A 27,842-nucleotide genomic window follows, 5' to 3' on the forward strand; every position below is an offset into this window, starting at 1 on the left:
CGAGGTGGCAGCGAGCTGTTTTATGTGCATTTCCTTCCCTCCTTCACTCAGCTGGTTGTTGAGCCCCTGCTGAAGACCAGGCCCCGTGACAGTGCCGGGGACACATTAGGGAAGAAAAGATGCAGAAATCGTGCTGCTGAAGCTGACATCCCTGTGCATGTGGACAGGGGACAGGGTGCAGACAAGTGACCAAAGAACTGTGTGAGTTCCATGATGCAGCGGGAGGCGGCGGGTGCTGCACAGACGGGTCGGTGGGTGTCCTGTAGCCCAGGTGGCAGTTTTGTGGCCAGGCAGACTTCGAGCCAAGACTTGACAGGAACAGTGTCCAGGGTAGGGCTGGAGGAGCCTTGCGGGCTGGAGCGAGAGGGTGGGATGAGGCCAGGGCAGGGGCAGCGGGTCACAGGCAGGTCTGAGGGATGGGAGCACGGCAGGGCTTCCGGTGAAAGCGACCCTGGGCCACGGTTTGGAGGCCGCGTCAGCTGCAGGGCAGGAGAGGGGCCCCACGGCCCCCTAAGGACCACGGCAGCAACGAAGACCCGATGCAGCCAAAAACGAAAAAAACAAAAAGGAAAAAAAATAGTTTAGACCTGCTACATTTTTATTCAGAATTTAATTTTATTTGTAATTTATTTTTGGCCGCATCGGGTCTTCGTTGCTGCGTGCAGGCTCTCTCTAGTTGCGGCGAGCGGGGTCTACTCTTCCTTGTGGTGCGTGGGCTTCTTACTGTGGTGGCTTCTCTTATTGCAGAGCACGGGCTCTAGGCACGGGGGCTTCGGTAGTTGTGGCTCTTCGGCTCCAGAGCGCAGGCTCAGCAGTTGTGGTGCCTGGGCTTAGTTGCTCCGCGGCCTGTGGGATCTTCCCGGACCAGGGCTCGAACCCCTGTCCCCTGCATTGGCAGGCGGATTCTTAACCACTGCGCCACCAGGGAAGCCCTCAAACATAATTTTAACTTTTGTTTAGATTCTTCATTTCTCAGCTTGGTGCTATATTTTCATAAATTACTAGGTGCAGATGACATAATAGAGGGATCAGCCATCAGAGACAGTACGGTGCTGAGTCCTGGCCCTTAGAACATGATCCGCTGATCAGCTGACTGGTAATTTTTGGTGTACGTGGCCACAGCAATGGGGGGCTCGCACAGCTCCACCTTCCTGCCCCCGTGTGCTCACGTGGGTGTGGTGTGTGTGTACGTTTATGGCGTGTATGTGTGTGGCATGTCTGTATGTGGTATGTGTCTGTGCGGTGTGTGTCTGCTGTGTGTGCTGTGTCTATACAGGTGGTGCGCGTCTTTGGGCGTGGTGTGCATGTGTTTGGTGTGTCTACACGTGCGTGGTCTCTGTCTCTGGCGTGTGCCTGTGGTGTGTGTTTACGTGCGTGCAGTGTGTGTGCATTCGCGCCCTCCCGCGCCGCCCCGCAGCCCCTTTCTGCTCTCTCCTGGTCGCTCGGTCTCGGCCAGTCTGGGCGGCGCCCGTCAGCAGTCGGCTCGCCGGGTCACTCACCCCGCGCGCCGGGACCGCCCAGACCCCACCCTTCCAATCGCGAGGCCGGAAGCGGAAGTGCCCGCCGGCCGCTCACTTCCGGGCGGCGGCGGCGCGCACGGTGAGGCCGCTGCGGGAGGGCGGTACCACGGCGGTGGTCGCGGTCGCCGCCCGCTGTCCCTTCGCCGGGCTCCGGCGGGTGCGGGCGCGGCCGGGAGGCGGTACGGGTGGCAGTGGGGTCCCGGGGGCGGCCGAGTCGAGCCGCGAGGCTCGTGTCCGCGGAGGGGCCGAAGACGCGCCGCGCGAGGAAGGAGGAAGCAGGTGCAGAGCTGCGCGCGGGTGGCGGGCGGGGAGACGCGCGGCCGCCCCGGCTGTCCGGCCCTGTGCGCGGGCCTGTGATCAGGAAAGGGGGCGAGGAGGGACGGCGCCGCAGCCCCGCTCCGTGGGCGGACACGAAAGGCAGTCGTGTCCAGGGCCCTCGGGGATCTGCGCGGACTTGGGTGGTGCTCTGAAAGCGTGTGGGGAGGGGTAAGAAATGTCTTTGAGAATTTTGCACAGAAAACGCACATGGAGACGGGCGGCTGAGAGCTGAAGTCAGTCCTCTGCCAGACGCTCACTAGGTGTCCCTAGCTCCGTGGCTGGGATGTTGGTGGAACTGGCGCTGAAGGCAGGTGTGCTTGGTGTCCAGGCACCTGTTGCCCTGTGCACTGCACCTGAGCAGACGCCTTCTGCTCTCTCACCTTTGTTGACTAGGGCGGTTAAACAGTAAGAAATGGAATTTGGGATACTGCAGACAGTGATTTTTGAGGGAAATGGTAGGACGGGTGCCGGAACCTCAGCTAGGGAGGGTAAGGTGCGTGCTGTCCCTGTGCCTCCACGTGTTCACGAGGTGTCCTGACGTGGTCCCCGCCCCGCGGTGTGTAAAGGGGTGGTGTGAGGACTCTGGAAATGAGAAATTGGCCCTGTCTGGGGGAGAGAAGTGCCCTGGAGACTGACATCTGATACGATGAGTAGTTTGGGGCCCACGTAGAGGCATCGTCTGCATGTCAATGTCTTATACCTGTAATCGCTCCTGCTCCGCTTAAAGGTGAAACTGTGTTCTGAAGGTTTGTATTGCTTATCGAGGGGTTCATAATCCTAGTTCAACTTTCTTTCAGGTTTACTGGGTTAATGATCTCGAATGCTCTCATTAGAGCCCCGCGGTGGACAGCCCTGTTGGTGGAGGGGGGTAGGTTTCGTTGCTAACATTTCTACCCCCCTAACGCATCTTCCCCCTCCTGTTCCCTCTCTGCCTGTGGACACAGGATGCCTCTAGCATGACAGGCGCAGAGATTCTGCCAGCTTTGTAGCCATGAAGGAGACGGACCGGGAGGCTGTTGCGACAGCAGTCCAGAGGGTTGCTGGGATGCTTCAGCGCCCGGACCAGCTGGACAAAGTGGAGCAGTATCGCCGAAGAGAGGCCCGGAAGAAGGCCTCCGTGGAGGCCAGACTGAAGGTATGAGGCCAGAGTGGCCATGGGCGCCTGCCTCACTCCCAGGCGGGACAGGGGCTTTTATCTCAAGTTTCAGGTTCCTGCTTAACCACTGGACTTTGTGATGAGGTGGGAAGGGGGGCGGCCTTGAACGTTACCTTGACTTAGCACGTTCCTTCCAACAATACTCTGCCAATCAGTAGATTGACAAACAAGACTGGGGGAATGTTGAAAACACCAAAGGAGCAACCTTTTTGAGCACCCAGAAATGTCCATTTAACTTTTTAAAAAACACTAGAAGAATAACAGCTTTTCTTTATTAAAAGCTCTTCTACAGAGTGTATCCAGAGAGCATTTTGTTTGGCTCATTCTGGCACATGCTGTAGTAGGCTGACTGCGTACCAGGCATGCTGCTGGCCCTGGGGCAGGAAGGAGGAGAGCTCAACTCATTTATTAGAGTGTGTGAGAGTGAGGCAAGAAAGAAAATCGATCTTTTATGATTTGGATTGGCTTTCAACTTAATTCACACAGAGAGAGGAGGTTTTATTAAAATTACGCACACTTGGGTAGTTACTAAAAACGTTGGGACCGTGGCCTGCTCTAGTTGACTGGCAGCACAGGGTCTTGAGGACTCGAGAGCGCATCTGAGGAAGGGGACTTCTCACGCTGACAGGGCAGTAAGGTCACCTCTCCAGTCGAAAACGTTAGCGTCCAGGCAAGTGCAGGTTTGTTGAGACAGGATGAGGGTCATTCATTTGCACCAGCGAAGCAGCCTATTGGACTAATTTGAAACAGTTTCATGTCAATTTAAAAAATGGTGTAGGGGCTTCCCTGGTGGCGCAGTGGTTGAGAGTCCGCCTGCCGATGCAGGGGACATGGGTTCCTGCCCCGGTCCAGGAGGATCCCATATGTCGCGGAGCTGCTGGGCCCGTGAGCCATGGCTGCGGAGCCTGTGCTCTGCAAGGGGAGAAAAAAGCCCTAAACATTAAAAAAAAAAAAAAATGGTTTAGGGCTTCCCTGATGGCACAGTGGTTAAGAATCCGCCTGTCAGCACAGGGGACACGGGTTCGAGCCCCGGTCCGGGAAGATCCCATGTGCCGCAGAGCAACTAAGCCCATGCGCCACAACTACTGAACCTGCGCTCTAGAGCCCGTGAGCCACAACTACTGAAGCCTGTGTGCCTAGAGCCTGTGCTCCACAAGAGAAGACCCCGCAATGAGAAGCCCACACACCACAACGAAGTGTAGCCCCTGCTCGCCGCAACGAGAAGAAAGCCCACGTGCAGCAACGAAGACCCGATGCAGCCAAAAACGAAAAAAACAAAAAGGAAAAAAAATAGTTTAGACCTGCTACATTTTTATTCAGAATTTAATTTTATTTGTAATTTATTTTTGGCCACGTCGGGTCTTCGTTGCTGCGTGCAGGCTCTCTCTAGTTGCGGCGAGTGGGGTCTACTCTTCCTTGTGGTGTGTGGGCTTCTTACTGTGGTGGCTTCTCTTATTGCAGAGCACGGGCTCTAGGCACGGGGGCTTCGGTAGTTGTGGCTCTTGGGCTCCAGAGCACAGGCTCAGCAGTTGTGGTGCCCGGGCTTAGTTGCTCCGCGGCCTGTGGGATCTTCCCGGACCAGGGCTCGAACCCCTGTCCCCTGCATTGGCAGGCGGATTCTTAACCACTGCGCCACCAGGGAAGCCCTTATTTAGAATTTTAATCTGTTCTAGGAACTTGTGGCCTTAGTTGACAGCTGTTGTGTTTTGTTGAAATCGTTAATCACTTCTAAACGCTACTTAGCGTCCGTGGGTGAAAGGTGTCCCTGACCACCACTGTGCTCCCAGTCTCTCCCTTCCTTTTCCCACCCACCAGCTGCTCCTTCCTGCCCTCTCCCTTCTGACTGTACAGCTCGCTGGGTGGCGTTGCCGCGGGCTCTCAGAGTGAGTCCGAATCTGAGATGTACCAGCTCTGCGTCGTGGCGCCGGCCATCCTGCAGCCGGGTCTGGTTCCGGCCGGACAGCAGGAAAACCCTCTCCGCTGAGGCTGAGGAGCGTGTCCGGCGGCTTCTCCGCCCAGTGAAGGCCTGTTAGGAAACTGAGCGGCGCCTGAGAGGTGGCGTGGAGGGTCCTTCTACGGGCACCGCTTAAGGGGCGGCCCTGGGACTCGGGGCGTTCCCACGGTGGAGTCTGGCATTTTCAGGTCAAGGGGCTGCATGAGGGCTGTTGTGAGGTTTTCTCAACAGAGCTTTAAAAACGTTGTTTCGTTCTAAGGCAGCAGTGGAGAAAAGGAGAAGCTACCTTACGAGTCAGTGGAATCCTTGTTGCGTTTCGTCGTCTTGTCTGCGGGCGTTGGCTGTTCTCCGCTGCTGAAACGCCTCTTTTCTACGCTCTGAGCCTCCTGGGGAAGGTCTGCCCGTGGCCGCGCCGCCTCCGCTCACCCACCCGGTGTCTTCCCTAGGCCGCGATCCAGTCGCAGTTGGACGGGGTGCGCACGGGCCTCAGCCAGCTCCACAGCGCGCTGAGCGACGTCAAGGACATCCAGCAGTCCCTGGCCGACGTCAGCAAGGACTGGAGGCAGAGCATTAACACCGTCGAGAGCCTCAAGGATGTGAAGGATGCCGTCGTGCGGCACAGCCAGCTCGCCGCCGCCGTCGAGAACCTCAAGAACATCTTCTCAGGTAGCCGGGCCGCAGCCGCGCGCTCTCCCACCACTCACGTGCCTGTTTCCTTGCCTGTGGGTGCCGCGGGGCCGTTGCCGCTGTCGTCGGCCTGCCCAGACGTGTGATTTCCGCCTGCACGGTTAGGTTCTTATCGTGAACACGGGCGGATGGTCAGTTGAGCAAATAAAGGCTAGTAGAACGTTTGTGGTTCTGAAATTGTCAGGACAGGCCCAGAAGCGGGTAACTGAGCGAGCGCTGCGTGAGCGTGGTTCCCGCAGCTGCAGTGTGGCCAGCGGGACTCGGCCAGGAGCTGGAGGATGCAATCAGCGCCGCCCGCCGGCACGGCTCGCCGTCTGCAGACGGAGCAGCCCTGCCAACGGCCGAGGGTGCAGTTCCCAGACGGGAAGAGTGGGCACAGGCCAGAGGCTGGGGGCGGGGCAGCGGGCGCATAGGGCCCACCCTCGAGTCTCAGTCCCCGTGCGAGCCGGGCCTGGGGGAGTCCTTGGGGCTGGTGGGGAGGGTGTGGGCGTGGGAGGGGCCCTTTCAGAACCCTGTCCCAGCACCTGGCTGGCTGGAGGAGGAGCGCTCCACGGGCCGTGTGGGCTCAGCCCCAGGCGTCGCCAGCACAGGCTGCCCCTTGTGTTGGGCACCGCCTCCTCGTGCTCCACCCCTGGAGCTAGTCCCTCCCCTCGTCCCCTTGCCTCTGCCAGGGCATCAGCCTCCCAGCCGGAACCTTGGGATGGTCCAGCCCCTTCCCTGCCTTTATCTGGTGTCTGGCCTCAGCGAGTTCTTTCTGCACTTCCTGCCGAACTCTGCTCGACCCGCAGTGTAATCTGGTGCAGTTCCTCCCCTCTGCCGACCACGTGTAAACCCGCAGCATGGGTGGCCTTGCTCCTGGCCCTGTCCCTCTGGCCTCCTCCTGCGCTTTTCTGATGGCACCGTTATTGAGTCTTGACCCCGCCCCTCTGCACGCTCAGCTTCCCGGGGCCTGACACCTAGGGCCACGTTCCGAGGCCCATCTCCGTCCCCCCATGAATGGCACAGCACTGCCGACTGTGGTGGGTGCTCTGGAAGCAGCTCCTCTTGGTGACAGTTGAGACCTGGAATTGGTCCCGTCTCCCTGCCAGGGTCTCCTTCATGACATTCAACCAGCCTTCTTAGTTAATTTCCCTCGTATAATTTCCTGTTGACTGACATTTTCTTCCAGTCTTGTAATGCTAATGCCAAACAACCAAAAAGTTACCTTTGCATCCACAGAGGCTGAAAATAATTTTCTTCCTTTGATGGACAGTGAGGCTGTGATGGAGATGTGGTCTTTGTCAGGAGTGTGTCTTCACTGGGAAGATGTGGTGGTTTGGCTCCCTTCAGACTTGCCTCATTGCCTGTAATTCAGTAGTGCTGTGCGCACAGCCTGTTTCTTTCTCCACACTTTTAAAAATTATAAAATATGCATAATATAAAATTTACCATCTTGACCATTTTTAATTGCACAGCGCTGTAGTATGAAGTACTTTCGTATGTTGTGAAACCATCACTATCCATCTCTAGAACTCTTTTCACCTTGCAAAATTGAAACGTTATGATATAGTGTTCTGTGTCAATTCTATCTCAATAAAACTGAAAGAAAAAAAATCTGCAGCCGTTAAATGATAGCTCCCCATGCCCCCAAGTCCCTTACTAGTTACAGGTCTATTTAGATTTTCTGTTTCGTTGTGGTTTAGGTTGTGGGTTTCTAGGAATCTGCACTTCATCTGGGTTATCCAGTTTGCTGGTGTACAGTTGTTCATAGTACTCTGACAATCCTTTGTATTTCTGTAGAATTGGTAGCAATGTCCTCACTTTTATTTCTGATTTTAGCTTTTGAGTCTTCTTTTCTTAGTTCATCTAGGTAAGATTTGTCAATTGTTAGTCTTTTCAAAGAACTACCTTTGGTTTTGTTGATTTTCTGTTTTGTTTTTTGATTCTCTGTTTATCCCTGCTCTAATCTTTATTATTTCCTTCCTTTTGGTAGCTTTGGGTTTAGCTTTTTTTTTTTTTTAAGAACTTTTATAAAAATAATTAGTGTAGTTGACTTATGTTGTGTTAGTTTCTGGTATACAGCAAAGTGGTTTAGTTATACACATGGGTATACACATATATGTAGGTATATTCTTTTTCATATTCTTTTCTGTTGTAGTTGAGGGTTTAGTTTATTCTTTTTCTAGTTCCTTAAGTTGCAAAGTTAGGTTGTTGATTTGAAATCGTTCTTTTTTAACTGAAGTGTTTATAGCTGTACTTTGCCCTTAGCACTGCTTTGCTTGCATTCTGTAAGTTCTGGTATGTTGTGTTTTCATTTTCATTTGTCTCTAAGTATTTTCTAATTTTCCTTGTAATTTCTTCTTTGGCCCATTGATTAAGAGTGTGCTGCTTGGGCTTCCCTGGTGGCGTGGTGGTTGAGAGTCCGCCTGCCGATGCAGGGGACATGGCTTTGTGCCCTGGTTTGGGAGGCCCGTGAGCCATGGCCGGCTGAGCCTGCGCGTCCGGAGCCTGTGCTCTGCAACAGGAGAGGCCGCGGCAGTGAGAGGCCCGCGTACCACAAAAAAAAAAAAAAAATTTCCCCATCCTCTCACTTTCAATCTATCTGTGTCTTTGGATCTCAGGTGAGTCTTCTGTAGGCAGCGTAAAGTTGGATCGTGTGTTTTTTATCCGTTCTGCCAGTCTCTGTCTTTTTTTTTTTTTTTTTTTTGCGGTACGCAGGCCTCTCACCGCTGTGGTCTCTCCCGTTGCGGAGCACAGGCCCCGGACGCGCAGGCTCAGTGGCCATGGCTCATGGGCCCAGCTGCTCCGCGGCACGTGGGATCTTCCCGGACCGGGGCACGAACCCGCGTCCCCTGCATCGGCAGGCGGACTCTCAACCCCTGTGCCACCAGGGAAGCCCTGTCTCTGTCTTTTGATTGGAGAGTTTAATCCACTTACATTTGAAGTAATTACTGGTAAGGAGGGACTTAATTCTGTCATTTCCCAACTGTTTTCTGTATGCCCTTATTTTGTCATTTTCTGCATTATAGTTTTTTTGTTTAGTTGATTTTTTTTGTAGTAAAGTGTTTTAATTCCTTTCTCAATCCTTTTTTTTGTATATTCTATAGCTTTTATCGTTTTTTGTTCCCATGGGCATTACATTTAAATCCTAAAGTTATAATGCTAATTTGAATTTATACCAGCATAACTTCAATAATATACAGAAACTCTGCTCCTATACAACACTTCCCATCTCCTTTCAGTTATTGATGTCACAAAACTACATCTTTTATGCATTGTGTATCTAAAAACAGACTAGCTGCTTTTTTTAAAAAAATGCGGTAGTCTTTCAAATTACGTAGAAAGTAAAATGTGGAATTATAAACCAGAGTTACAGCAATTCTAGCTTTCTGTTAGTACTAGCTTTGGACTAACATTTTGTTTTCTCTAAATGTATTAGTCTCTTGAATTATGTAGAACAAAAAGAGTTACAAAGCGAAGTTACAATAATACTGGCTTTACAGTTGCCCATGTATTTCCCTTTACTGAGATCTTCATTTCTTCCCCAGCTTCAAGTTGCTGTCTGGTGTCATTTCACCTGCAGGACTTCTTTAGCATTTTTCATGGCGTAGGTCCAGTGGTCACAAACTCCTTCAGCTGTTGTTTGGGAATGTCTTAATTTCTCCTTCACTTCTGGGGGACAGTTTTAGCAGATATAGGATTCTTGAGTTACAGGTGTTTTTCCTTTTAGCACTTTGAATATTACCAGCAGGCTGCTTTTTGTCCTTCAAAGTCTCTGAAGAGAAATCTGATGATATTCCATTGAGGATCCCTTGTATGTGATCAGCTGCTTCTCTGTTGAAGCTTTCAAGATTTCTCTCTCTCTGTTTGGCTTTCCATGGTTTGATTAAAATGTGTCTCGGTGTTGGGTCTCTTTGAGTTTTTTCTGTTTGGAGTTTGTTGAGTTCTTGAATGTTTATATTTATGTCTTTCATCAAATGTAGTAAATTTTTGACCATTATTTAAAATACAGGCATGCCTTGGAGATAACTCAGGTTCGTTTTTAGACTACCTCAGTACAGCAAATTATCTTACCAAAGCGAGTCACGCGAATTTTTTGGTTTCCCAGTGAATGTAAGTTATGTTTACATTGTGCTGTAGTTTATTAAGTATGCAATACCAGTATGTCTAAAAAAAAAAAACAATGTACATACCTAAAATAAAAAATACTTCATTGCTGAAAAATGCTATCCATCCTCCAAGCCTTCAGTGAGAGATAATCTTTGCTGGTGGAGGGTCTTGCCTTAATGTTGATGGCTGCTGACTGATCAGGGCAGTGGTTGCTGAAGGCTGGAGTGGCTGCAGCTGTTTCTTAAAATAAGACAGCAGTGACGTTGGCTGTGTTGACTGACTCTTCCTTTCAGGAATGATTTCTCTGTAGCAGCAATGTTGTTTGATAGCATTTTTACCACAGGAGAACTTCTTCTAAAATTGGGAGTCAATCCTTTTAAACCCTGCTGCTGCTTTGTCAACTAAGTTTATGTACTATACCAAGTCCTTTGTTATTTCAACAATTTTCACAGCATCTTCAAACTTCAGGAGTAGTTTCTATCTTAAGAACTTTGTTCATCCATAAGAAGCAACTCTGCATGTGTTAAAGTTTTATCATGAGATCACAGCAGTTCAGTCACTTCTTCAAGCCTCCACTTCTAATTCTGGTTCTCTTGCTGTTTCCACCACATCTGCCATTACTTCCTCCACTGAAGTCGTGAACCCCTCAAAGTCATCCATGAGGGTTGGAATCAGCTTCTTCCAAACTCCTGTTAACGTTGGTGTTTGGACCTCTTCTCATGAATCATCCCAGATGTTCTTAATGGCATCTAGAATGGTAAATCCTTTCCAGAAGGTTTTCAATTGACTCTGCCCTGGTCTATGAGAGGAATCACTATCTATGGCAGCTGTAGCGTTACGAAATGTATTTCTTAAATAATAAGATTTGCAAGTCGATGTTATTCCTCTCTCCATGGGCTGCAGAATAGATGTTGTGTCAGCAGGCAGGAAAGCAACAAGGATCTTGTTGCACATCTCCGTCAGAGCTCTTGAGTGGCCACGTGCATTATCAATGAGCAGTCATGTTTTGAAAGAAATCTTTTTTCTGAGCAGTAGTTCTCAACAGTGGGCTTAAAATATTCAGTAAACGATGTTGTAAAGAGATGTGCTGTCATCCAGGCTTTGCTGTTCCATTTATAGAGCACAGGTGGAATAGATTTAATATAACTCTTCAGGGCCCTAGGAGTTTTGGAACGATAAGTGAAGATTGGTTTCACCTTAGGGTCACCACCTACGTTAACCCCTAACACGAGAGTCAGCCTGTCCTCTGAAGCTTCGAAGCCAGGCACTGACTTCGCCTCTCTAGCTGTGGAAGTCCTAGATGGCATCTTCTTTCAATAGAAGGCTGTTTTGTCTGCGTTGAAAAAAAATGCAGATGAATTATCTTAGCTAGATCGTCTGGAGAACTTGCTGCAGCTCCAACACCAGCACTTGCTGCTTCAGCTTGCGCTTCTGTGTTACAGAGATGGCTTCTCTCCTTCAACCTCATGAGCCACACTCTGCTGGCTTCTGACTTTTGATCTGTAGCTTCCTCATAGAAATGAAGGGAGTTAGGGACTTGCTCTGGATTAGGCTTTGATTAAGGGAATGTTGTGGCTGGTTTGATCTCCTGTCCAGTCACTAAAACTTTCTCCATATCAGCAATAAGGCTGTATTGCTTTCTTACCATTCGTGTGTTCACTGAAGTAGCACTTTTAATTTCCTTCCAGAACTGTCCTTTGCGTTCACAGCTTGGCTAACTGTTGGGCGCAAGAGGCCCAGCTTTCAGCGTATCTCGGCTTTCAACAGGCCTTCCTCACTCAGCTTAATCATTTCTAGCTTTTGATTTAAAGTGAGAGATGTGCGACTCTTCCTTTCACTGGACCACTTAGAAGCCATTGTATGGTTATTAATTGGCCTGATTTCAGTATTCTTGTGTCTCGGAATAGGGAGGCCTGAGGAGAGGGAGAGGGACGGGGCAGCAGTGAAGACACACACCACATTTGTCGATTATGTTTGCCATCTTATACGGGCACGATTCTTGGTGCCCCCAAACAATTACAATAGTAACGTCAAAGATCACTGATCGGGCTTCCCTGGTGGCGCAGTGGTTGAGAGTCCGCCCGCCGATGCAGGGGACGCGGGTCCGTGTCCCGGTCTGGGAGGATCCCACATGCCGCGGAGCGGCTGGGCCCGTGAGCCGTGGCCGCTGAGCCTGCGCGTCCGGAGCCTGTGCTCAGCGACGGGAGAGGCCGCGACAGTGAGAGGCCCGCGTACCGCAAAAAAAAAAAAAAAAAAAAAAAAGATCATGGATCACCGTAACACTTACAATCATAGTGACAAGTTTGAAATATTGAAAGAATAACCAGAAGGTGACGCAGAGACACGAAGTGAGCAAATGATGTTGGAAAAACGGTGCTGGTAGACTTGCTTGATGCAGGGTTGCACAGACCTTCGGTTTGTAAACACTGCGGCATCTGTGAAGCCCAGTAAAGTGAAGCACACGGTAAAGCACGGCGTGCCTGTAGTGGCCCTGCCCATCTTTCTTTCTTTTTCTGGGACTTCCACAGTGTGCACCCCACAAACCCCTTAGGCTCTGTTCACTCTCCTCTAGTCTGTTTTTCCTTTTATCCTCATGCTTGATAATTTCCTTTGTCCTGTCTTCAAGTTTGCTGTTTCTTTCTTCTGCTTCATCAAACCTGCTTTGAAAATCTGAAGTAAATTTTTCATCCAGTTGTTATACTTTCCTCCACGTTTTGTTTTAGTTCTTTGAGCATGTTTAAGAGTTTACTTTAGAGTCTGTCTAGTCCACCATCTGGTCCTTCTCGGGGATGGTTTCTGTTGGTTTATTTTCTCCCTGAATCCCCTTCTCTCTCTACACCTTCGTGCGCCTTGTGATGTTGTTGTTGAACGCTGGATGTTAGACTCTAATGACATGTAACTCTGGAAATCAGATTTTCCTCTTTGCCAGGGTACGCTGATTTTGTTTGTTGTGTTTGTTGTTTTGATTGTTGGAGTCTGTGTCTGTGCTGAGGAAGGCCGAGATGTAAGCTCAAGGTCTTCTCAGGTCTTTCTGAGCCTGTGCCTCTCCTGGTCATTTGCAGTCAGTTTCTACTTTTCTACTGGTGCCGAGAGCTGAAATGCACCCGTGTTAACCACAGCTTACTTCTCACCTTTCCCTGCAAGTTGTGTGCCTTCAGTAGACTCCAGAGTTCCAAAAGAGGCACTCAGATGGAGTCTGTCAGTGCAGCCGTTGTCCAAGTGGGAGACAGTTTGCTGGTCACAGAGTGCCACATGGCCCTTTGTGTGGTTTTTCACAGTGCCATCTTGTGCCTTTCCCTCCAGTGCCCGAGATCGTGAGGGAGACCCAGGAGCTCATAGAGCAAGGGGCACTGCTGCAGGCCCACCGGAAGCTGATGGATCTGGAGTGTTCCCGGGACGGGCTGATGTACGAGCAGTACCGCACGGACAGTGGGAACACACGTGACATGACCCTCATCCACAGCTACTTCGGGAGCACGCAGGGGCTGTCCGACGAGCTGGCCAAGCAGCTGTGGGTGGTGCTGCAGAGGTCTCTGGTCACCGTGCGCCGTGACCCCACCTTGCTGGTCTCGGTTGTCAGGATCATCGAAAGGGAAGAAAAAATTGACAGGCGCATACTCGACCGAAAAAAGCAAACTGGCTTTGTTCCTCCTGGAAGGCCCAAGAACTGGAAGGAGAAGATGTTTGCCATCCTGGACAGAACGGTGACCACCAGGATTGAGGGCACGCAGGCGGACACCAGGCAGTCCGACAGGATGTGGCTCGTCCGCCACCTGGAGATCATAAGGAAGTGCGTCCTGGACGACCTCATCGTCACCAGGAACCTGATGGTGCAGTGTTTCCCTCCTCGCTACCAGATTTTCAGGAACCTCCTGAATGTGTACCACCAGGCTCTAAGCACACGAATGCAGGAGCTCGCATCAGAGGACCTGGAAGCAAACGAGATCGTGAGCCTGCTGACGTGGGTCTTAAACACTTACACCAGGTAACTGCACCTGTACACCTGGCGTTTCCTGCCTCGTAGACACTGCGGGCAAAGCGCACTGACAGTTTCTAAACGTCTGCTGGGCCCTCTTGCTCGGAGCGGGTGCTCAGCACCCACGGGCGTGGCCTTCTGGCCGATGCGTCTCCTTCTGGTCCGTCTGTGACCCGAGGTCGGGCCCGGCCCGTGGTCCTGTGGACGCTCTTGCGTTTGGGTGGTGCCTGGGCTCTGGCCGGTCAGGCCGTAGTGAGCAGTTAGGCATTGCGTTTCCTGTACTCCTGACCCGCCTTCTCACGGTGCCACTGAGAGCAGGTGGTGTCACCTGTTGCACAGGTGAGGACACGTGGACCCAGGAGGTCCTGAGACCTGCACAGAGTCATGTGCTGCTCAGGAGACACCAGCTTGCTCCTGCTGGCTTCTGACCACCCGAGTTTGGTTTCTTCTCACCAGCGTGAGAGGAGAATCAGCTACCCTTTGGCACTTCAGCCTTGAGGTTTTGTCACTTCATAAAAGGGGTGTGAGCCACTTTGTGCAGGCATTACTTTGAGGTAGGGTTTGAAAAACAAGCCAGTGGTGGGGTATTCAGAAATTCTTTTAGGATTAGCTAGCGAGAGGGAAGCACGTTTTATTCTAGCCTGTCTTGTCGCTAGTGTGTAGAAGTTAATTAAACCTCCCGTTTTAGCAATAAGGTTTTGGGATTTTTTTGGTCTGTGTTTGTTTTTTGGTAGCTGCTTGTAGTAGAGAACGTGTACATTTCGACACGGAAACATATAAAGAGAAAGAAAACATCGTATTCATTGAGGCTGGCGCGCTCTCTGCTTTCCTGTGCTGGGCCGGGGCCTCGGCGCCTCCTGTGCGCCGCCCTCCATTGCCGTCACCTGATCCTGTCGTCAGGTCACCCTCGAGGAAGATCTCCCACCACCATCTTCGTTTTGAGGCACAGGGAGGAACACGCCCAGGGTCACGTGGCCCTCGGGTGGGGAGCAGGACTTGAATCTGGGGCCTGGGCCCTCACCGGGCTCCAGCCACCAGACTCCAGGGTGTGCATTTGTGTGACCTGCATGGTTTTAGGCCTTGATTTTGTTTTTCACTCGCCACGTTGTGAGCATTTTTCTGTCCGTGGCGGTTCTTGACAGCTTCTTGTTGGTCACCACGCCCTATCGTGTTGGAGTTTCTTATGGGAAAAGTTGTACTGCTTTCGCACTAGAAACATTATCATGTGGAGTTAAGGTTCTTGGGGCAGAAATAATCTAAGTTGTAGATGGTCTCTTAATCTTTGCAGAATCTCATGAGGTGCTTTTTCACTCAGGAAGACCCTGGATGTCTTAGGAGTGGTGGGCGAGCTGTTAATAGTCAGGATTGTCATTCTCAATCCACACTTAGGGAGTCATCCAAGCGTTCAGCCTTGGACGTTTAGGAACCCAGCCACATACCTAGCTTGTGTCTGTTTTTTATGAAAACTGTTTTCTGAAGCTTGGCTCACATCCCTCCCTTCTTCAGCACTATAGGCCGCGAGTGCTGACACTTCACTTGCCGACTCGTGTTTGGTTGTAGGCGTCAGGTGTCTCCGCTCGGGTCCTTGTCCTCCTGCTGGACCAGCGGCGTCAGCGCCTGCGCCCTACGTTTCTAAATTCAGCGCCTGTCTGTTGTTCTCCGACTCACGGGACCTCCTACCTGCCAGGCCCTGGTCTTCCTCAGGGGGCGCCGTGGGAGGAGCAAACCAATCTTGCCCTGCAGGCCCCTGGGACAGGGAGTAGCACGGCTCACCTGAGGCTTTCCTGTTTGCCCCTCCCGGCTGTGCCCGCAGCGCAGAGATGATGGGGAACGCAGAGCTGGCCCCGGACGTGGACGTCGGGGTCCTGGAGCCTCTGCTTTCTCCAGACGTGGTCTCCGAGCTGCTGGACACCTACATGTCGACTCTGACAGTGAGTGGAGGCTGGTTCTGAGAAGTCGGGTCTGCAGGCGCCCCGGATGTGCCGTGGCGCCTGCCCGCCTCACGGCGCCGAGCCCGGGAGTGGGGGGGCGGTGGCGGGGAGGTACCGCCCGGTGCCCTCGGGGGTCCCAGGGTGCGATGAGGTGGTCAGGTCTGCTCCTGGGACGCAGGGAGCCTGACACCAGGCAGCCTGTGACGGAGGCGCCGTGGCTGTGCTGGGATGCCGGGGCGGCGGGTCTCCATGAATGGCCTGCCGGAGGCACGTCGGTCTCGTGCTTCCCGTCCCCACTGACCTGGCCTGTCCTCTGGCACGACCGTGTCCGCAAGGTCAAGTCGAGGAGGCTGGCGGGGTCCCGCGTGGGGGCTGGGCCCGGGGGGCGGCGCTCGCTCCTGCGGCTGCCCCGCTGCAGAGCGAGCGGCCTGCTGGCTCCAGGGCTGGTTCTCTTCTTCCCTCCCGCTTAGTCGAACATCATCGCCTGGCTGCGGAAAGCCCTAGAAACAGACAGGAAGGACTGGGTGAAAGAGACTGAACCTGAGGCCGACCAGGACGGCTACTACCAGACGACACTGCCCGCCATCGTCTTCCAGGTACCGGGCCTCGGGCTTTGCAGGCGCACGCGGTCGCGTGCTGCCGGCGGAGAGGACCTGCTTCTCTCTGGAGCTGCGGAGCCGCGGGTCAGACTCGCCAGTAGTTTTGCCCACGGCCGCGAAACCTGATGGTTTTTGTTCTCCTGCTGGTTTTTGATCTCAAACCGGAAGCTGATTATGTGTTATGTGTGTCTGATGCTCAAATTAGAGTTCGCTTCTTTCCTGATGTCATGGCCAAGGTTTGTCTTCGTACTTGCCACGCAGTCGAGTCTAACCTGACGTCCTTTGGGAGGAGCCTTTCAGGGTTTTAGCGTCATCGTGCGCTCTTGCAGCCTGCTCGCTCTGTCTGGCCTGTCCAGTCCCCTTCCTTTGAGAAGCGTTGCCGACGGTAGGCAGGCCGAGCCGTGTCAGTGCTCTCCTGCTGGCGCCGAGCTCGCACTCCAGCTAGGCTCTCGGTGATCCCGTTAGTCCGTGACACGCTGGGCTTCACCCTTCCCTTTACTTTGGAAACGGACATCCTGTGACCACAGGGGGTGAGCTCTGCCTTCTGGCCCTTCTCCACCTTCCCACGTCCGGCTGCCCCCAGCTCCAGTGTGTAGCCTCCTGGTGCTTCTTAAGAAACCCACATCACAAACCACAGGCCAGCCCCTGGTACCCGTGTGACCCCAGCCACACCCGACCTCTCTGGACCCCTCGTCTCGCTGTCTCCCCGTGAGAACATTCGTGTCCCCCTTGTGGAGACCAGCCTGTTTGCAGGTAATTAGGAAATGATTCCCTGGGTTTCTTTTTAACTGGTAAGAAAGTTCTGTGTGTTTGTTTAAGTAACTTTGTTACTTTTCACCTGGCTTCATTTTTTCTTCTGAATTTGGACTGTCCTGACTCCCAGTTAACAGTTGGGGGGTTTATATGGTGGGAAATCTGCACCCTCGTGAGTCTATATCAGAATTCATAAGTTCTCCGATTTTTAGATGTTCGAACAGAACCTTCAAGTCGCTGCTCAGATAAGTGAAGATTTGAAAACAAAGGTACTCGTTTTGTGTCTTCAGCAAATGAATTCTTTTTTAAGTAGGTATGTATTCCTGCCAGTGTGCTAACTTAGAAAGTGTTTTTGTTTTGTTTTGTTTTGTTAATGGAGAGCAAAACTGTGTTGATCCTAATCTGGCTGGTATTGAAGAAGAATTCAAGCCTGGGTTCACTGTGGTCACCTTTTTCTGTTAGTCAGAACTCCAGCCCTTTCTTGTTCGCTGCCTTGTGAATGGGTTGCGTTCCCCCGGGGTCCCGGCTGTGATGGTGTGGGGTTCTCAGCAGCGGGCTGGTGCTACTGCAGGCTTGGAGCTGGGGACCTCCTTCAGTCAGCCTTCCTGTTGTCCCGTTCCCCGGGGTGCCCTCCACAGGGATGCCCCCCCCGCAAGCTGTACACGGAGATTTTCAAACGTATATGGAAGTAGGAAGAATGGCCTGAAAACCTGTTTAGCCCACCATCCAGGTTCAAAAGCTGCCCTTTAAAGCCACCCCTTTGCCTCGTCTGGCTCCCCTCCCCCTCGCTCTGCTGAAGTACACTTGACCCTTGAACAACGTGGGGGTTGGAGGGGACGACCCCCTGGTGCGGCTGAAAATCCACATGTAAGCTTGCGGGCGGCGCTCTGCCGTGGTCGCGCGTCCACAGATCAGCCAGCCTCGGCTCGTGTAGTGCCGCGGTGCGTGGTGACTGAAAAAATTGACGCGTAAGTGAACCTGCACGCTTCAGACCCACGTTGTTCAGGGGTCAGCTGCGCTTTACAGCAAATCCCAGACGTCGCAGCATTTCATCCCCTGCATTCCCTACCCTAACTGCAGTGCCGTCGACCCACCGAAACCGTCAGGAGCGTTCCGTGGGGCCGCCTGACACCAGGGTTGTGTGTGGGTCTCAGACCCACCCGTTTATAGTTGTGTGTTCAGACCAGGTCGGCAGAAGGCCTGCACTGTGTGGCGCTGGAGGGCAGCGCCTCCCGCTCCGAGCCGCTGGCTTGTGGAGACGCACAGACCCTCCTTCCAGTGTCCTCCAGCCCGGCCTCCAGCTGCCGTCTGCCCACGAACACAGGTTGGCTCTGAAGGCCGTGGGGCTCCTCCGTGTTTCCTTACCGTCTGCCCATAAGCTGGCCCGGGCTGTGTGCTCCACACCCCTGCTCCTGTGGCTCGGGCGCCGACAGCCAGGCCCCTGCTTAGAATCCCCGTCAGCTGTCCACCGTGGGTCATGGCCCGAGTCAGTCATCCCGCTGGTATTGTCTGTGAAGTAGATGTTCTCCTCAGCAGCCTCCGCTGTGTGCTCACCTGAATCATGCTTTGGACGGAAGGGTGGAATGAATGCTTGATTACTTCCCTTTAATGGCCAGTTTTCACTTTGCTCCTTCCTTGACGTCTGTTGCAAACGCATACAAATTTATACAGCGTGTTGTGCCTTTCTTGGACTCCCATATACGTTTGAGAATCTCCATGATAAATTTTAAAATGAAGTGTGTAGCCACCTCAGTTGTTTTCTTGACATCTGAAAGAGTCTAATTTATTTTTAGTTTGATTTTTTCGGGGAAAGACTCAGAAAAGGACATTTAATCTAACATTTGATTGTGTTCCAAACACTGTTGTGTGAGTTTCTAGGTGAATCATGTGTCAGACGAAATAATACTTCCCCAGTTACAGATGTTTCGGGATATTTGTAAAATCTGAACACTGAGCCGTCTTTCAAAGCTTGATAACGAAATTAATGTTTAATAACCATTTTTAGATGATCAGCTTCTGTTAGCATAGGTCACCGCCCTCCCCCCCCCCAGAATCCTTTATTTTTGAAGACCCGTCAGGCCCAGCGCTGGCGATGCAGAATGTGATGAGTGAGGCTGTGCGTGGCGCCGTGCCGTGAGGCCGCTGTGACACGGCCGTGTGTCCCCAGGTACAAGGAGGAGGCGCGGCTGTACAAGGAGGAGCACCTGCGGAAGCGGCAGTACCCGCGCTGCTACGTGCAGTACCTGGTCGCCCTCGTCAACAACTGCCAGGCCCTCAAGTGCGCAGTGCGCGGGGCGCGGGGGCGGCGGGGGCCCTGGGGCCGCGGGCAGGGGCTGCTCGGCTGCCTCACCGGGCCCCTGTCCCCTCTGTCTCCCCGCAGAGAGTCCATAGTCAGTTTAAAGAGAAAGTATTTGCCACAAGACGTGGAAGAAGGCGTGTCTCTGAGCCAGCCGAGCATGGACGGGCTTCTGGACGCCATTGCGGAGGAGGGCTGCGGCAGCCTGCTGGAGGAGGTCTTCCTGGACCTGGAGGTGGGTGCCGCAGGCCGGGTCCCCCGGTGTGGCGTCGAGGAGAGGCCCTTCCAGGAGCGTTAGAGCCCAGAGCACTCAACAGGTTACAGGGTAGAAGCTGGCATCGGAAAGGAGACTGGTTATGGTCATTAGCGGATTCCCGCTTGAGGGCACGGGCGGGCCTGCGTGCCCGTCGCGCGGCCGGCTGGGGCTTGAGCAGAGGCTCAGAGCGCAGCCACAAACCGCGCGTTCAGACCGCCTCCAAGGCGTGGTGCGCGGTGAGCGAGTAGGGTATTTCAGAAGGTGTGAAAATGGCTCAGCATCGTATGGAATTGGCAGAAACCAGCATGGATGTAAAAAATAGAATCACGATCATCTTGGGTCCTGCAGGGAAGGAGCTCCTGGGGTGATGGGTGGTGTCATTTCATGACATCTGTCATTTTCTCAGAAATGGTTTAGAAAACAAAGTGTATTTAAAAAGACAACATAATAGAGAAATAGGCAAAGGACGTGAATAACTGTTTCACAGAAAAAGGAGGCATGTGTCCTAAGTAGGAAACAGAGTGCCCAGTCTTAACTGCTCTTCAGAGAAAAGCAAATTAAAACTGAATCTTTTTGTTGCTTACCAGGACGGTAAGGATTAAGAACATTGCTACCACGTGATGTTGAGGGCATGAGACCCCTGTATTCTGTGCAGAACTGTGAATCGGTACAGTTATGGGAGGGCAGTTGGCACAAGTTTTGGAGGGCAACGGTCGTCAAGGTTGTAGTTTACGTACTTTCTGATTAATAACTTTTAGTTTTAGGAATTTCAGCTGCAAAAATATACAGATTCACTGCAGCATTCTTTATAATTGCAAAATGAGACATTTTAAATGTTCGTCAGAGTTGGGTACACAAATTACAGAGCGTCCACACAATAAATGGGTATAGCCAATAAAGGTAAGATGTGTACGCACAGATACCTCCCTCGCGTCTGGGATAAGTCTTTACAGTTAGAGTACACGTTGGCAGAGTTTCCGCCTGAGTGGCGCTGTTGTGATCAGAACATCAGGCGGGCCTAGGACGGTGGCTCCAAGTGCCTCCCTCCTGATGACAGGCCGTCGTGAGGGTGCTTTCTGTGGTCTGTGCTTTCAGCAACATCTCAATGAGCTGATGACAAAGAAGTGGCTGTTAGGATCAAACGCAGTAGACATCATCTGTGTCACCGTGGAAGACTATTTTAATGATTTTGCCAGAATTAAAAAGCCATATAGAAAGGTAAGAGTGTGGGGCACACGTGTGGCCCGAGTCCCCTGGCATCTTGCGTAGAATTTGGTGTCATCAGTTCTTGGGTGGAAGTTCACGGGGGTTTTGTGAACCCAAGCAGGGCGGAGACGTTGCTGTCTGAAGGTGGCAGAGGTGGAGGTGATGGGGCATGCACCTTGCTGTCCAAGGCCACGCTGACACGGCTGCAGACCCAGAACCCCGTGGGTGGTAGGGACTTCCTCAGCAGGGACCCCTCAGAGGGCGGGTGGGGCTGTGGCCACGGCTCTGATGAGAGGCTGGACAGGAACGGCAGTTCCCTCTTCACGTTCACGCTCGGGGGCCAGCGGGCGGCTGGCTCTCAGCACAGGGCCCATGGGAGACTGCAGGGTCCCCGACCGTCGGGGTCCCCTCCAGGCCCCGGGAAAGGCCCCTGTTCCCGTCTGGGGCTCAGGCAGCTTTCTGCGGGGGAATTCTCAGGGCCTTGGGTGGTTTTTGCTGTTGCTTTAAAATCAGCCTTTCTGTTTCTGGTTTATTTTGTGTGAGTGGTTTGACACACAGAGCTCGGGTGCAGACACTTCAGGACGTGTCTCCAGGTCCTCCGGGCGTCCCTGTAGACACTTGTGTCATTTGTGAGTAGCGTCCTTTTTTTTTTTTTTTTTTTTTGGTGGTACGTGGGCCTCTCACTGTTGTGGCCTCTCCCGTTGCGGAGCACAGGCTCCGGACGCGCAGGCTCAGCAGCCGTGGCTCACGGGCCCAGCCGCTCCGCGGCACGTGGGATCTTCCCGGACCGGGGCACGAACCTGTGTCCCCTGCATCGGCAGGCGGATTCTCAACCACTGCGCCACCAGGGAAGCCCCCTCTCTGGTTCTTATACCTTCATGTCCTCCTTGTCTCGCTGCCCTGGCTGGGACCCCCCAGCACGGGGGCGCCTTTGCCTCATTCGTAAGTTTCAGTTCTCCTAACCCTGCCGTTAGAAGTGATGCTTTGCAAGGAGGCCGGGTGTTTTAAATCGACCTGGCTGGTCGCTTCACAGCTGTCGGGGCCTCTGGTGGTTAGAGGTCGGCGGGGCCAGCTCTGTTCAATTTTGAATTTCTTGTTGCTTGTACAGTTTTTGGTTCCACCTTTTATGTTTCTCAGCATTCTGTCCTCTGATCTAATAGCGGGTGTGTGAAGTCCTCGGGGCTTGCGTCTCAGCCACTCCTGGTCCAGGTGGCTCGCCTCCTGGAGTGGCCGGGAGCCCGCGGTCTCACTTGCTCTGCCAAGAGCCTGGCCTCCGCCTGGGTCCCTGCAGCTGCCGGGTGTCGTCCCGCTTTGTCTTGTTCGGGGCCCTTGGGGTCCCCACCACTGCCCGGCCTCCCTGGTGCACGGAGCTTCCGATGTCTGTTCTTGGGACTCTGAGGCAGCGCCTTTTGTCCGCAGAGTCGTGCTCGCGTGTTCGTGGGTGACTGCCAGGTGTCCGTCTACCTGAGGGTGGGCTCCGGAGAAAACCACGGCCTTCTCCGAAACTTCCCCAAACGTGGGGCCTCGGGGCTCCTCTTTTCCCAGAAGCTCGTCACACCATCTGCAGAGACTGGTCGTTGACGAGCCTTCTGGGCGCGAGGTGGGATGTGTGTGGAGCCCTCCGCCTGTGAGGGGCAGAGCAGGGGCCTGGCCCACGGTCCCCGGGCCTCCCGCTGAACCCACGAGCCACGCTCCTGGGCTGAGAAGCTGAGAGGCGCGTGCAGGATGGGCAGGGCGAGGAAAATAGACCCGGATGGCCCGTGAGCCACCGGACGGGTCTCAGTAAAGTGGGTGCCGCGCTGGCACCTGCCCCTTCGCCCCCGACGGGAATCTGCGCTGCGGCGGGTCCGCACCCAGGACGACGTGTCTGGCGGGGCTGCAGGCGGGCGTCCCCGCGGCGTACTGTATTCTGCGGGCTTTCTAGAATGGCCACGAGCATCCGAGGTGTCCAGGCAGTCCCGGCTTTTGGCTGCTGCTGTGTGGCCGGTGCTTCTGCCCGTGTCCCAGACGTGAGACACGGTGAACCTGCTTGCTACAGTCTTCTAAAATAGCATTTGTAATAAAGACTCAGGTGTGCTTACTTTGTCGACTCTAAAATTTGTGTCGGTGAGAAACGGGAAGGAGCGCGCTGGCCCGTGCACGGTGGGCCTGGACTCGCCTTGGGGCCCGCGTGCCAGGCTGACCCAGTTCTCCGTGTGCCCCGTAGCGGATGATCGCCGAGGCGCACCGGCGCATGGTGCAGGAGTACCTGCGGGCCGTCATGCAGAAGCGCATCTCGTTCCGGAGCGCCGAGGAGCGCAAGGAGGGTGCCGAGCGGATGGGGCGCGAGGCCGAGCAGCTGCGCTTTCTCTTCCGCAAGCTGGCTTCCGTGAGTGCGCCTGGCCGGGCCAGGTCCCCGGGACCAGTGGTGTCGGGAGCCGAGTGCCCCGCTGGCCGTCCCCCTCCAAGAGCCGGTCTCCGTGTAGACCCGCCTGGCCTTGGGGTGGGGGCGGCGGCAGCCCTAGCCCCGGCGCTTGGTGTCCCTGTCCCTCAGGGAGGGGCCGGGCTGCCAGCAGGCTTGGCTGCTCCCCACCGGGAGGGAGTCCTGAGGGCTTTGCCGGCCTGGTGGCCTCCGCCGGAGAGGGTGCGGCGGAGAGCCCGGTGACGGTCTGCTCAGCACCCGTGCTCTGTCCTGCAGGGGTTTGGCGAGGAGATGGACGGGCACTGTGATGCCATCCTCGCCGTGGCTGAAGTCCTTAAGCTCACGGACCCTTCTCTGCTCTACCTGGAGGTCTCGACTCTGGTCAGCAAATACCCAGACATCAGGTAGTGGCAGGGTCATTCCTGAGGTCTCTGGGGAGAGGGAGGGTCCCGGGCATTAGGTGGGAGCCTCCCTGGTGAGTGTGGCAGGTCTGGGCCCCTGCGAGGACCCCAGATGCCGTGCGGACGGCGATGCGGGCAGAGTGGGTTTCAGAGACGACAGCGGCGCCCGCCAGCGCCACCGCAAGTCACGGTTCCCGGGCGTCCCCAGGCCACACTTGGCGCTTGGGGCGCCGATGGGAAGGTGGCCGAGCAGACTGGTTTCTGGAGGCTGATCCTGTGCGATGTGGAGGGGGAACCAGGGAACGGAGCCGGGCCCCTCCTGCGTGTGGGGGAAGGAAGGGAGGGGAGCGGCTCCCGGCGCTGGCTCCCCGCCAGCCTTTGTGAACCTCCAGGAACCCTGCTGCCCGGTCGGGGGTCGGCGGAGCTTGAGTCGGTTTCAGAGGCTGAGTGGCCACGGCTGCACCCTGACGCCTCCTCCCCCCACCAGGGATGACCACATCGGCGCGCTGCTGGCCGTGCGGGGGGACGCCAGCCGGGACATGAAGCAGACCATCATCGAGACGCTGGAACAGGGCCCGGCCCAGGCGAGTCCAGATTACGTGCCCATCTTCAAGGATATCGCGGTTCCCAGCCTGAACGTGGCCAAGCTGCTCAAGTAGCTGGTGGGGCTCCCCCCGCCAGGGCGTTAGCCGCGTGTCTGGGGGTGGCCTTGTCTCGGGAAAGCACTCCCTCGCCTCTGTGCCGTGTACACACTTCGGAAACCGCTGCCCAGTAGGGTCTGGACTTCTGGTGGGAAATGAGGGCTTCCCGCCGTGAGGGCCTCTTCCTGGTGATGAGCCAGCCTGCTGGGGTCTGGTTGGGCGCACTTCTCCCTTGCCCCCTCCCTCCTCCCTCCCACGGGGGCACACCCGCCACCGGGCAGGTGTGGCACGTGAATCTCCGCCGCCTGCAAAGCCACCTTACTTTTCCACCACGTGAATTGCACAGTCGCACCCTGAGTGAACCGTGAGCCCCGTGTGGTCCCTACCCCGCCGCCGCCCCACTGGACAGCCTTCTCGGCAGCCCAGCTCCGAGGGGACCGTGGGGGTGGCTTCCGCGTTCGCCCCGTTCCTCCTCCCGTGCTGGATGTGGCGTGTGCGGTGCTGGGCTGCTCTGAGGCTCCCAGTTCCTTCCTCACAGGCTTTCAGGACAGAAGAGTGGATGCTGTGCTCTATTTCCTCCTCACGAGGGGTGAAAACTTCACAGGTGGGACTTTTTTCTTGGAGGAATCAAAACCTAAATGGAGACATTAGGGTGTTCTTAGAAGTGTTGCTCAGAAGAGACGTGATCTTCCTCGAGGTTTCTTGCCAGTGTGCTGTCTATTAATATACATGTTAATCCTGTTCCCTGCATGACGAGACTTAGTGTCTAGTAGGTAGCGGTGCTCAGTACACAGTTTTTGAATTAATAAAGTCGAGTGTTAACAATCGTTAGTCATTGCCCCTTATGTTAATGAAGATACATTTATTTTTCCACTGGCTGAGAGAAGTTTCACTCCGAGTTCCTTCTCGAATAAATATCCGGGGTGACTCTTCACAGCAGCAGACCCGAGTAACCTGTGCTGTCCTTGGCTCTGATTACACAGTGGTCACCCCAGGGCAGGCAGGGCCCTCGGTCGCCGGGGACACCTGTGTGATGGTGGGCCCCAAGCTGCATGCCAGATGCCACCATGTTCCAGCGGGGCCAGGATGTGCTGGGAGGCGTGATGAGGGCCTCGTCCCGGGGGGTGGGCGGTGGCGTCTGCACCGGCACCCAGGGGAGGGTCACCTCCAGGTCACTGGGCAGAAGGCTAGCAGCACCCACACCGAAGGCCAGTGCCTGCCTCTTGATCAGGCTGCCACGCGCCCGGTGGGGGAGGTGGGAGCACCAGGACGGACAGCCTGGGGCCTCCGCCGGAAGGCAGCGTCACGTGGTCAGGCCGTGGCCGACTCACCGAGTCTTGGGGCGGTTCTCCCTATAAGCACTGCCGTTCAGTCGAAAAGCGTCTTTCAAGTCAGGAGGTTTCCAACTCTCAGCTTTACTCGGCAGGTTTCCAGAAAGCAGGGGGAGGGGCCCTGACCCTGTGTGTCTGTCGCACTGCCTGGCGTGCTCTCCCCCTGCACCTGCCCACGTGCAGTCGTGCTGCCGTAACAAGGACACCCCACGACGGAGCCCAGGAGCAGGGGGTTGCTTCCTTTCCCGAGGAAGTCAGTCGGGGCGGGGGGGCAACACGGGGACTTCCAGCGGCTGCCCCATGCACCCTCCTGCGTGGGCAGCCGACGTGGAAGAGCGGAGGTGGGGGCCCTAAGCAGATGTGACTGTCCCGGCGAGGCGACGCCACGTGGAGGTGGGGTTGTGGTGAAGCTGCTACCCATCTAGGAGCACCGGAGGCTGAGGTGTCCCGAGGCAGCGCGGCCCTGCCCTCACCTGATGCCGACTCCCCGCAGTAAGTGTTGTTTGAAGCCACCTGCTTTGTGATACTTTATCCCAGGGAGGGAGGGGCGCCGCAGGAAAGACCCCCTCCTTAATGGAGTCTGTGCTTTCCACCAACATGGAAAGGGCTGCACGTTTACTGGGTAGGCTCCTCTTGAAAACAGTGTCTGTGGACCCCACTTAGACTTGCTGTTCTTTTTATAGTAAAACTAAAAATTTTAACTATTAAAATCAAAGGCTGTCTCTGGCAGGGAGGCCCCAAGGATGACCTGCAGGAGATGACCCACAGCCCCGGGCGGCTCCACCTGGGGGAAGGGGACCCCCAGGACATGTAGGGGCGGGCTCCGCCCACCTTGCTGCCCCTCCCACCAGCCTCATCTCAAGCCTGCAGAGCTGCCTTCTTGCCCCCCCAGGCTCTGGACCCGGCTGTCCCCACCCCCCTCTTTTCAGCCCCAGGCCCACGCCTGGGACAGGTGCTTGGTCCTCCCACTCTGGCCGGGTGGTCTGCCCCTGCCCCAGAAGCCAGAGTGGTGCATGTCCAGTCTCTGCTGAGGAGGGACTGGCTCCCAGGGCCCAGGCCGTGCCGCAGCCTCTGCGCTACCCCTGACCCTAACGCGCACGCGGGCACACACGTACACACAGGCACGGGCGCACCCGCGTTGATTTCAGGGCCAAAATACAGTCTGCCTGCCGGAGACGGCTCCTTAAAGCCTCCTTGATACGAACTCTCACTTGTCAACAAAGTTTTCTCCCAAACGCCTTGAAACATTTTTAATGGACTTGATCAAGCAGTTGTTGTAGGGTCTGTGGTGGGCGCTGCCCAGACCCTGCCGACAGCACATGGGGCAGGACTTTGATAAGGCACGTGGATTGTGATTCAGGTCACACAAAGCTTGACTAGACTACATTCACAAAATTAGCATTCAGTCTTCACCACTCATAGCTTAAAATACATTCCAGTTCCAGTTTCAGTGAAATTTCTCCATTAAATCTCCTTTAACAATAGAGATCAATAGTACACACTACGTGAGCACAGTACAAAATTATTTTCAAGAAAATACAGAAGTGAGAGTGACCCCTAAATTTGTGTACCTTACGGTCTACCACAAAGTAGGCCAAAGTTCGGTATTAAATAAATAAGAATTCTTCCCTAATAAAAAATTTTACAAGTTTTCCTAAGGAAATACATTCATAAGACTTTACATTCTGTTTTACAGTGACGGGAACAGCCGGGGTTCTCATTTATGAAATGTACCCACAGTACTAGGGCCTAGGACGCCGGGTCACAGACCAAACAGCCTCTCAGGTTGAAATGTCCGGCCTGGAACCTTCACTCCGCGGTGCTGTGCCCAGCTTGTGCCAGTCAGAGAGCGCCTGCCGCCCAATCCCAGAAAACCCCAGCTGCGGAGCCGGCCCAGGAGAGGTTGGCCACCTGCAGGTTTAGTGTCTACTGGGTCGAGTGGCTGTCCAGAGCTGCCCTCCCCGGCCCAGCCTCTGGCCCTGCAGCCGGGGATCAGATCTGGGTCCAGCGGTCCAGGGCAGTTGTTAAGGCAGCTGGAGGTGCCAGGCTGGCCGGGCTCTGGAGCCTGGACCGGCCAGCCTGCTCTGGATGAACCACTCCTGCAGCGAGTGGACGGAGCATGCGCCTTGGTCTGTGGGTCAGACAATGGCTGGCTTTTGTGCTCAACAGAGTGGGTCGAAGTGGCTGCGAGTGTGGGGACAAGCACTGCAAATCGTGTGTCACTCCTGGTGACGGCTGAGAGAGCGGCTCACGTGGTGAGCAGATCCGCACATCAGCCTACATACAGACCCAGAAGCCACCGTACTGAGACTGGGGTGTCTGCGGGG

At 54.5% G+C, this 27,842-nt stretch overlaps 1 protein-coding gene across 4 annotated transcripts; it reads left to right on the forward strand.

Annotated features, from left to right (window-relative positions):
* The first annotated feature begins 1,368 nt into the window (after positions 1-1,368).
* On the forward strand, positions 1,369-25,009 carry EXOC3 (exocyst complex component 3). Of its 4 annotated transcripts, none has more exons than XM_059059891.2 (13): positions 1,369-1,599; positions 2,783-2,973; positions 5,395-5,614; positions 13,028-13,709; positions 15,514-15,631; positions 16,102-16,227; positions 17,196-17,296; positions 19,151-19,261; positions 19,364-19,514; positions 20,631-20,753; positions 22,948-23,109; positions 23,419-23,546; positions 24,031-25,009. In XM_059059891.2, exons 2-13 carry the CDS (start codon positions 2,830-2,832, stop codon positions 24,200-24,202), a joined length of 2,238 nt encoding a protein of 745 aa, XP_058915874.1. In that variant the 5' UTR covers positions 1,369-1,599; positions 2,783-2,829; the 3' UTR covers positions 24,203-25,009. The 4 variants fall into 4 exon arrangements, with proteins under 4 accessions (XP_058915874.1, XP_066886864.1, XP_066886862.1 ...); XM_067030761.1 differs by having other exon boundaries at positions 1,563-1,799; XM_067030763.1 differs by lacking the exons at positions 22,948-23,109; positions 23,419-23,546; positions 24,031-25,009 and adding an exon at positions 22,161-22,821 and having other exon boundaries at positions 1,545-1,599.
* The last annotated feature ends 2,833 nt before the right edge of the window (positions 25,010-27,842 follow it).

Source organism: Kogia breviceps, chromosome 4 (genome assembly GCF_026419965.1).
Source record: "Kogia breviceps isolate mKogBre1 chromosome 4, mKogBre1 haplotype 1, whole genome shotgun sequence".
Taxonomy (NCBI): Eukaryota; Metazoa; Chordata; class Mammalia; order Artiodactyla; family Physeteridae; genus Kogia; species Kogia breviceps.